Genomic DNA, 10,969 nt, shown 5'->3' on the forward strand with positions numbered 1-10,969 from the left:
TATTATGTTTCTTGTAAAAAAAAAAAAAATTAAAATCTTCCGATCAACAAGAGTATGGAAATATACTAGTTACTACTTTTAGTAAACAAAAATATTCACTAATTAATCTATATTATAATAAAATATCTTTTAGAACCTTGTTATTTAATTATAGAAAATTATAATAACATAGCATAATCATCCTATTAAATAAAGAGGAGGGTTCAAATGCCTCCATTTTTTAAAACTTTAATAATTCAAAATTTAAAACTTAAAAATCAAAATAAAACCGTTGGAGGCATGAAATAAGCATTCGGTCTGGGTAAAAAGGTCTCCATTCGAATCTTCTGTGGCCGCGTCTGTGGAAAACTAAATTTTTTTTGAAGACCGAATGGCTAATTCGGTCTGAGAAAAAAGTAAATGTGGAGACCGAAATGGCCATTCGGTCTTTGTGGTTTTAAAAAAAAAAAAGTAATCATATTAGTTTGGTAAATTTGATTTAATTAGTTATGGTTTATAAAAAAAATTCCTCATTTTGTTCAAATATGCTGATTACATAATAATTGTCATCAAACTCTTCACTTCCCAAAAAGGAACAATCGACTAGTGGCTATATTCCGGGCCCACATTCATTGAGAGCATTGATAGCATTGAAATAATTGTAGTCCGTAAGTTCCTTCTGTGTTTTCTTTTTCATCTAGATACAATGCAAATGATTGTGATAGTTGTTATGTACCACCTCAGCACCTCTCTTTCACAAAGCCTAAACCGTAATAATCATTTGAGGCTGCCAACATTTATATATATAAACCGTACGATTGTTGCCACCATATCCTCATCTCCCATTGATGGGAAAATTAGTAACATTGGTACTTTGGTAGGGATCCCACACGAGATCCCCACGCCATCACATGTGCATTATTAAAAGACAACATTTATTGGTTTTTCTTTTAATAAAGGAGCACGAGATGAAATTTAATTAATGTTTCCTTGGTGAGGATCATGTACACATATATATTAAGAAGGGATCTTAAAATGTCAAGTACTTTGTGTCAAATACTGTGGTGATGTGTCCTTAATTTTTTTGACATATTTTGTTATGGCATAAAGCGTAATAATATAGTTTATTGGTTACAATTAAAGAAATTTGAATAAGAATCATAAATAATTAGGAACAAAAAATTCATAGGAAATATTTACAGCTAATATCTCATAACTAATATTTTATATATTTATTTTATTTTTGCATTTTTTTTTCTAAATTTCTAAATATTTTTTGGTAATTAATTTTCGATAGAAAAGTAATAACACTTATCAAAGTCAGATGAATAAAATTTTAAATATCTAAAAGATGCTTTTTCCAAAGATGATATATTTTCATCATCAATTAAGCTAAATGAGTTTTTCAGCATTTGATTAGTTGTCAAATAATATTTAAGCTACACCAAATTTGATTATATAATCTATCTAAATAACATAATTTTAATATTACCTTATAGTTTCAACGAATTTATTGTCTTGGGAAAATATTTGTAAAATAAGTCAATAACATAGACATCAATATGAGTTTTCTTTTAAAAATAATTCATACTAACAAGTAACAATGAAATGCCATAAAATATTTCAATTCATATCCTCTGCATTAACTCAAAAATCTTTTAAGTTAATGCATTTGGATTATTCAATCCGCTTTAATATTTATACGAATTAAATCTGCACTAAGTCACTAATATTAAAGAGTTCTACATTATAGACGGAAAATCAGATTAGCTTCCGTTTAAAATTACATCGCTAAAATGTATTAACGAGTTAATGTAAAGGACGCGAACTCAATACGTTTGGGGAACCTCTCATGTACACATAGCTAAAGCATCCAACTTCCGTACCTCACCGGTCTCCAATGGACCGGTTTCGACCGAATTTTTTATTAATAGAAATAAAATAAATAAAATATTTAAAAAGAACACTACTGTTGAGTTTTTTCGAAAACTAAGTAGACCGGGTCCTGTAAACCCGTCCCACCGGACGGGTCCAATTGACCTGTCCCGGTTAATCGGATTAGCCGTTAACTAACATCACGGAAAAAAAAAAAAAAAAAAATTCCCGGACGGGTTTAAGCATCCCGTCCCAAGTCTGTAAAAAAAAAAAAAAAAAAAAAAAAAATCTGGACGGGTTAAATAAACCCGTCCAGAATTTGAAATATTATATTTATATTATATTATTATATTATATTATATTATATTATATTATATTATTATATTATATTATATTATATTATATTATATTATTATATTATATTATATTATATTATATTATTATATTATATTATATTATGATTTTATATATATTATATTTTTTTTGTTTTTTATATTATATTATTATATTATTATATTATTATATTATGATTTTAAACATTTGAATTAATTTAGTATAAAGTCAATCGGTCAAGATTAAAAGATTAATAAATTAATTTTAGTGCATTTATTTTTTGAACGTTTTCTTACCGCTTGACTTTATACTAAATTAATTTGAACGTTTAAAATTTTCACATGTAGATGCATCACTCGCAAGATAGGCAGGTTCTAACGGTTTGAATTCGTCATTTGAAAACGATTTAATAAGTTTTGGAGTTAAGCTCAGCAAACACTTTGGTGAACTTAAGCACAACTAAACTAGTTCTATTCATAATATAATATATATATATAAGTATATTAATATAATAATATAATATAAAAAACAAAAAAATATAATATATATAAAATCATAATATAATATAATATAATATAATATAATATAATATAATATAATAATATAATATAATAGAATAGAATATAATAATATAATATAATATAATATAATAATATAATATAAATATAATATTTCAAATTCTGGACGGGTTTACTTAACCCGTCCAGATTTTTTTTTTTTTTTTAAACAGACTCGGGACGGGATGCTTAAATCCGTCCGGAATTTTTTTTTTTTTTTTTTCCGTGATGTTAGTTAACGGCTAATCCGATTAACCGGGACGGGTCAATTGGACCCGTCCGGTGGGACGGGTTTACAGGACCCGGTCTACTTAGTTTTCGAAAAAACTCAACAGTAGTGTTCTTTTTAAATATTTTATTTATTTTATTTCTATTAATAAAAAATTCGGCCGGTTTCGATGTGACATCCAATATCTCCGCAGTACAGCAAACACCAAAAAAATAGGCTGCATCTACAGTCTCTCTCCAACGGGAAAACTCGAAGCTCCCATGTGAGCCAGTAGCAAAAGAACCAATAACAAGACAAACAGCATACAGTTGATCCAACCATCCCAGATCCAGTGCTATTCCTATAACCTAAGGTAACTTAAATTTTGTATTTAGATCTGGACTGTCAGATCTATTTCTGCACGAGGGACCTCCGTGCATTCCACCTCGGACGGATTAGATCTTAACTCAAAATTGGCTTTACTTAAGAGCCTCTCCTCTCTCTTTTATGTAACACTCCGTGACACTAACATTACTTTCTCAACACAAGCTCACCTCCGTTGCCTCCATTGTGAAACCAAAGCTTGCATCTTTGCAATGCACCAAGGGCTATGGCTAGGCAAAACCACAGCCAATCCCATCTCCACCTCACCAATTGCATCCACCTTAGAAATCATCATCCACATATACGCCAGCATCACCGGCACAGCCCAAGCACGGCAATGGACATGGAACACCATTTAATGCGTGATTTGGTGCTACTCCAGCGGTCCCGCTCGCTGAGAGACCCTTCTACCAGCCCCCCATCTTGGTTCTCGCCTAGTGAGGCTGCACAGAAGGGCCGTGCTAAGCACGGATATCGAAGCGAGGTTGGACGGCTGTCGACCAGGTCGTCGAATCTCGCACCATCAAAAGTTGCAGCAATTGATTCGATTGAAGAGGCAGAAGGTGAATTGGTGGATAGGGTAGGTGGGAATGGTGTGGTTAGGAGGAAAAAGAGGAGGGTCAAAGGAGTGGCGAGGCATGGCCATGACCGCACACAACCTGTTCAGAGTAATGGCTCAGTGAACTCAAGTTCACAAGATGCAATATTTGGAAAAGGCCATGCGAGAGAATTTGAAGAGGATGGTGAATTGGAGATGTCCCAGGGTTTAAAAAATGTGTGTGGCTTACCATTTAATTGGTCGGGAATTCATAACAAAGGAAAGTCTTTTCTCTCATGCGGTTTATCTAATTCGAAGGGGAGCAGGGGCGATGGTACCACCCCGCCACCAATGCATGGTACGTGCTTGAATTTGAACTCTTTGACTAGTTCTGAGTCAGAGGTGTTGCCGTTACTCACAGCATCAAGTGTGAATACGTACTTGCAGAAGAGATTTTCAGGTGAATTGAGTATATTCTCAAATCAGAGTGTAGAAAATGATTCTGATTTGGTTTCTGATTCAAGGTCCCGGAACAGATTGAACCAAAACAGATCGAAAAACCAACACAGGAGCATGATCCAAAAATATGCTCCAAGAGCATTTAAGGATATAATAGGCCAGAATTTGGTAGTACAAGCTCTCTCAAATGCCATTATAAAAAGAAAGATTGGGTTAGTTTATCTGTTCTATGGGCCTCATGGCACCGGTAAAACCTCATGTGCACGTTTATTTGCAAAAGCACTTTGTTGCACCTCAACACATGATTCTAAACCATGCAACTCCTGCTCTTCTTGCATCTCATACAATATGGGCAAAAGTAAGAGCTTGATTGAGGTGGGACCCGTTGGGACCCATGAATCAGGCCGGATTGTAGATATGCTAGATAAGACTATGCTACAGTCTACGCTATCATCACAATACAAAGTATTCATATTTGAAGATTGTGAGAATTTGCCGGGTGAAACATGGGGACGGATATCAAAGGTGATTGACCGAGCGGCCCGGCATGTGGTTTTTATTTTTATCTCATCTGGTCTTGAGTTGCCACACAGTGTTGTGTCCAAGAGTCAGAAGTTTTTCTTTCCAAAGATTAAAGAGAGAGATATTGTTAGTGTGTTAAAATCGGTGGCGAATAGTGAAGATATGGAAGTAGATGAGGATGCATTGCAGTTGGTTGCTGCAAGGTCTGATGGATCATTGAGAGATGCTGAGATGATGTTGGAGCAGTTGGGTTTGATTGGGCAGAAGATTTCAACTTCTCTAGTTCAAGAACTTGTAAGTTTGCTGTGTGCTTTTGCTGATCATTTTGAATATGTAATGGAATAATTTTAGGAAACATCACTATCTGTCTTCTTAAAGTTTGCTATGGGAGACCTCAACTCTAATTTAGGAAATTGAAATTTTGTCATTTTTCTTTGTAATTACTGGGTACTGTTTCATTTAGGAAAATTTTGATTGGCATGTGACCATTTTTCCCCCTAAATTATTAGTTATTAGTTTCTTTTCCTTTATTTATGATCTGTTGGAAGAATATTATTCAAAGTTGATCACATCAATAGGAATGTAAATTCCAATAAAGTTGCTGCTTTACGTTGATGGTTAAGACTAGTTTCATTTTCTAGGAAGAGATCACAATTTTGATATACAATTTGAAGAAGGTAGCAAAGTTATTCCAGTCTCATTAACAGGCCCTACTCCCAACAAAAGACTAGAAGGAGAGTTGCTTAATGTTTCTTTAAATCTGATCAATACCCTTTCAAATATTTTGTTATAATTTTAAGGTACTCTTCATATTACATCGCTAACTCTCTTTATTCATTCTTAGATTGGTGTGGTCTCTGATGAGAAGTTGGTGGATCTGCTTGATCTGGCATTGTCGGCTGACACCGCAAACACGGTAAAGTGCCTCAGAGAAGTTACTGAAGCAGGCATGGAGCCCATGGCGCTGATGTCACAGCTTGCAACAATAATAACGGACATCCTTGCTGGCACACACTTGTTCACACGGGAAAGGCCAAGGCGAAGGTTCTTTCACCATCTGACCGGTAAGATTATTTTTTTTATCACTTATTTTTCAAGAAATGCAGGTTTCCTTGTGAAAGAATGGCCTTGAAGGTATATGTGGAACATTGGTTGAGAACTGAAATGAAAATAAAAGAAACCCCAATGTAAATTAAATAAAAGAAAGATATAATGGAGCAAAAAAATATAATGTGTATGAATCTTCAAACTAAAAACTTCAAACCAAAAAAAAGTTTTACAAAAAACTCAATATGGTACCAACCCAGTATAATTCTTACTACTTGCAGCAGCTGTACTTATTAGCTGCGATATTAATATATATTTTTTTCTTTTGTATTGTTTTAGTCTCAAAAGAAGACACAGAAAGGCTACGCCAAGCCTTAAAAGTCCTATCTGAAGCCGAGAAACAATTGAGAGTCTCTAACGATAAAATAACTTGGTTAACTGCTGCACTTCTCCAACTTGCACCTGACGCGCACTACATCCTCCCTTCCCCTTCCCCTTCCCCTTCCCCTTCTCCTGACAGGCGGGCCCCACCTCGATCCTCACGTTACCCAACTAACCTTCAATCAGAGATTATTGAAGTGGAGGAAGCTGCACCAGAAACCAGTTTGGCTTTGCAAAATGCATTGACTACGGATCCGGTGCCACGTCAGCTAAGTCTGGTCAAAGGGAAGGTATCTCTTGCACAAGTTATAAACCAGATTGAAGGAGGGGGTTGGTCAAGACAGAAGGCAATATCTATTGCTGAGAAACTGGAGAAACAAAACTTGTAAGTTTTATCGATATTTTGGTAAATCTCAGTGACTGATACTACACCTCTGATGAAGTGAGATACCAGTATGGTAATTACGGTTCATAACGAGTAACCAGAATTAAAGGGAATCCTAACTGGTACAGATTGGTTCTATCTATACATAGTGGCATGAATCAAACTGGCACATGGGGTCTATAACTCTTACTTTGGAAACAAAAAAGTGCCATTAGAGGCCTATTGGTGGTAACTTTACTCTAATGTACCTGTAATACTTTCTAATTTGTTGTTGCATCATATTGAGGTTTATTCAATAATATTTATTTTCCACAGGAGGCTTGAATCAAGGTCTAGAAGCTTCATCTGTTGTGGTGCCCCTCAAATACCTAAATCAAAGGTACTTGTTTGTTATTTCTTTGTAAATAGTAGACTTAGAACATAGCTATCGGTCTCTTGTAATTGATGCATCGAAATATATTCATTATTCTTGATGTGATTTCAACTTGCAGTCACTGAAGCTGAAGCTAAAATCCCAGAAGCACAAATTCCATTTGTCAAATATTGTAGCATGTGGAAGAGGCTGTTTGTGTACAAGAGAAAATGCTAGTTAGGCTCTTCTTTGTTTCTTTCATTCTTTCCTTCTTTTAGATTCTATTGTTTAGTTTGTTTGTCTTTTTTTTTTTTTTTTTTTTTTTTTTTGATGGTGAGTTTGTTTGTCGAATTAGTTGCATAGCCACTGCTATCTCATTTGCTTCGGCTAAGCAAATATTGTGTAAATCAACATTTATTCCCATCAACGCTCGTCTAATAATTCATTATGATTTTTTTTTTCTTTTTGTCTATTATATGAAAAATAAAACGTAATGAAATGACTTTCTGAATGGATGCACGTGAGTCAGCAACCTATTTCTTCTGTAACGTTCACTTGTTTGAATGAGAAAGGAAAAAAAAAACCTATTAAACAAAAATTACTGTTCTCGACTAATTGCTCCTTTTGATGTTTGCTTCTATGTTGTTTTTCCTCAGCAATATTCTCTCATTCTCTGTGTGGGAAACTGGACCGCTGTCACAGGTTGTAAGGTACACCTTACTATATAAAATGGCAGTGCCCTTCTATCACGGATGCAAATCTGCTGCGATCCTACAGAATGGCAGGTTCCTGCGATTCCAATTCCAGCCATTCATTTATTAGAATGTAGAAATCTTAAAAAAGAGAGTTTTTGAGCACAAATTCTAAAATATATAAATGATTGAGATTAGAATCGCAGGGATCCTGCGAATCTGTTGGATCGCAGTAGATTTATACGAGTACGTATCGTCTGCATTAACTTTTGTCCTTTGAGTTAGCCGTCTGATTTTAAATAGAGTTAGTTCGGTCACAGCCTATAATCGAGAAGCTTCAATATTAGTGTAGATTTAATCTGCACAGATCTTTAAGTATATCGGATGGTCCAGCAGGGTGTTAATTAAAACAATTACCATTACAAAAGGGCCCGCATAAATTTGATCTAATTTAATTTGTGAAAATACGAGGACTTTAATTTGTCGGTACATGTGAAGAGAATATTATAATGACAAGAATAATGAAAAGTAAGACTAGTGTTGGAAATAACAACTATTAGAGCAGTAAGAATTTGAAGATGCAATATAGCCCTTTTAATTAAGGGACAAGGTAGAAGTTGTAATTAAGAAGGCTAGAAGATGCAATATATATAGCCCTTTTAGTTAAGGAACAATGTAGCAGTTGTAATTAAGAAGCAATATAGCCGTTGTCATTAAGAGCTCTATAAAGCCGTTGTAATTAAACTAGTATAAATAGTGGTAGTAACATATGAGATGTAATATACCAATATACATAAATTTCTACTACATTCTTTTTTTTTTGTCATTTTTTGCAAAATCATCATGGTATCAGAGCAGGTATAAAAACCGAGTTCAAAATCAAGCGCCAATAGGTCACTCAAGGGCTGTTGTAATAGCCAACTTTTAAAAAAAAATACCAAAGAGTTGTATAACAGTCAACATGTCCCAACTTAACAGTGAGAGACACGACGCCCATGCATTCGTTGCTAGAGTTTCATTTTCAAACCCCCAAAATCAATTTCAAAAACCTAAGGTGGAGAGGGAAAAGTGCACATATTGCAAAAAACCGGCCCATACTCACGAGAGGTGTTGGTTCTTGCACCCAGAGGCGGAACTTGACTTTACGTATAAGAGGGACTAATTGGCTAAACATCACATATTTGATTTTTTTTTTAATAAAAATCAAAATTTATAACACAAGATAATATTATTCTTCATTTAAATACAATAAATAAATAATACCAATAAAATAACATGTCTATAAAAAAAAATAACGTATTCATATACATATTTTCTTTATTTAAATTTAGACTAATTATTTCCTAAAAAATTTAGACTTATAATCTCTTCTATAATTTCATACGCAAATTATACCCACCAAAAATTAAATAATCTCTTCTATAATTCCATACACAAATTATTTTTAACATAATTTAATTTTTATGCAAAACATTAAAAATCTAAAAGACATTGTGAATAGAAAAATATAATATTAACAATTTAATATGAAAGTAAAAAGCTAAAATTAACCTTTATCTGAAATTTACTATTAATGAATAACAATTAAATACTGACAATAAGTTAAGTATTGCGGCCTAGGTAATTAAATTGAACTCCAAAATATTGAAAAAATTACTTCAACAATTATAATTAAAGAAAAATGAATTTGATATATATAACAGATAGTAATTAAGTACACACCTTGTTCTTAATTAATTGGATGAAAGCTTGAGCTTGATTGTTCTGGATCTGAGGAGAGAATTATATTAAGGAAGTGACTAATTATATCCGAACTTAATTATGTACCCAAGCTTCCGTTGAAAGAGTAGAGAGAAGCGTCATGTGAAATATTGGAGAAAAAACTGGCACATTCGCGCTAATTTTACCTTTTTAAATTTGATTTTTTTTCTCTCTTTCTAACCGTACCTTCTAAATTTAATTTCTGTAACTCTTTTTTTTTTTTTTTTTCTTGGATGATTGTGTCTTCCAAAATAGTTAGAAGCACAACTATTTTTTTTTCCCTATTTTACTTTCACTTTCGATTTTCAACATCTTTTCATTTTTTCAACATCTTTTCAAAATGATCAAAAGAGACAAAGATGCTTTCATATTATTTTTCACGTGTCAAGCCTGGACTCTGAAGAGTTGAAAAAAGTGACATGTGAATCTTATATTGAAGTCCTATACATTTTTGTATTATACATAGGGGCGGCTAGTATATATAATATACACATTTTAGTTAAATTTCAAAGTACTTGATTTAAAAAAAAATGAAAATTTTGGGGGTTGGATGACTTATCTTCCGCCACTGTTTGCACCCTCATCTCAAACCGAAAAAGGGAAAAAGATCAAAGAAAGGGGGAGATCCAGAGAGAAAATGGAAAGGCAACGATAACAAAGCAGTTGAAGGAGGCGAAAGGAACGAGCTCGAAAAGAAAAGAGGAAAGAAACGTTTTAGCACATATACCGCATTCTCTTCATTTGAGCCAAGATTGGAGAGCTCCATTAGCAGGTCACAGCCAGTGGATACAATGCAACAAGTATTTCACCAGTTGTGCTTGTGCATGTGGTATGCTAAATAAAATATGAATGGTATAGATCTAAACTCCATTCAATATAATTTAATTGATCAAATAATTAATTCTAGATAGCGGCGCTACCAACCATGTGTTCGGAAAGTCCAAATTAATGGTATTGGTGCATTTAACATATTCTCTAAAGAAATAAAACATGTATTATATTTAGAAGCTTTGTCAACCAACTTAGTTTCAATTAAAAGATTAACAAAATGAGCTAAATTGTAATGCAATATTTTCTCCAAGCAATGTACAATTTAAAGACCGGAAAACCAGAAAGATAATTGGTGAAGGATTTCTAAAGAATGAGCTTTATATTATGAAAAATCAAGAATTAAATTTTTAGTGTAACAAAGGAGTCAATAGATCGAGAACTTTGACATAAGAGGCTTGGGCATCCTTCCAATCAAATTTTGAATAAGTTTTTTAATTTTCCTTTAAAAAAATGTATTAGTTGTGATATTTGCAAGTTAGCTAAACAAACAATACTTCCTTTTTCTTTGTCAAATAGTAAAAGTGAAGCACCTTTTCAATTAATCCATTTCGATGTATGGGTCCGGTCCCAATTATTTCTTATAATGGATTTAAATATTTTGTGGTGTTTATTGATAATTTCTCACGAACCACATGATTATATTTGCTTAAATCTAAAGATATAGT

At 33.2% G+C, this 10,969-nt stretch overlaps 1 protein-coding gene across 1 annotated transcript; it reads left to right on the forward strand.

Moving 5' to 3' along the window:
- Window positions 1–3,460: 3,460 nt before the first annotated feature.
- Window positions 3,461–7,471, forward strand: LOC144546699 (protein STICHEL-like 4). Its single transcript, XM_078295234.1, has 5 exons — window positions 3,461–5,149; window positions 5,700–5,919; window positions 6,242–6,668; window positions 6,984–7,047; window positions 7,160–7,471. Exons 1-5 carry the CDS (start codon window positions 3,563–3,565, stop codon window positions 7,259–7,261), a joined length of 2,400 nt encoding a protein of 799 aa, XP_078151360.1. The 5' UTR covers window positions 3,461–3,562; the 3' UTR covers window positions 7,262–7,471.
- The last annotated feature ends 3,498 nt before the right edge of the window (window positions 7,472–10,969 follow it).

The sequence above is a fragment of the Carex rostrata genome, chromosome 30 (genome assembly GCF_964058835.1).
Source record: "Carex rostrata chromosome 30, lpCarRost1.2, whole genome shotgun sequence".
NCBI lineage: Eukaryota > Viridiplantae > Streptophyta > Magnoliopsida > Poales > Cyperaceae > Carex > Carex rostrata.

Excerpts from the sequence above, each read along its gene's own strand:
- LOC144546699 (XM_078295234.1), top strand. The coding sequence starts at position 3,563 with ATGGCTAGGCAAAACCACAGCCAATCCCATCTCCACCTCACCAATTGC. Across the intron at positions 5,150-5,699 it reads CTTCTCTAGTTCAAGAACTT|ATTGGTGTGGTCTCTGATGA; the intron begins GTAAGTTTGCTG and ends ATTCATTCTTAG. Across the intron at positions 6,669-6,983 it reads AAACTGGAGAAACAAAACTT|GAGGCTTGAATCAAGGTCTA; the intron begins GTAAGTTTTATC and ends TATTTTCCACAG.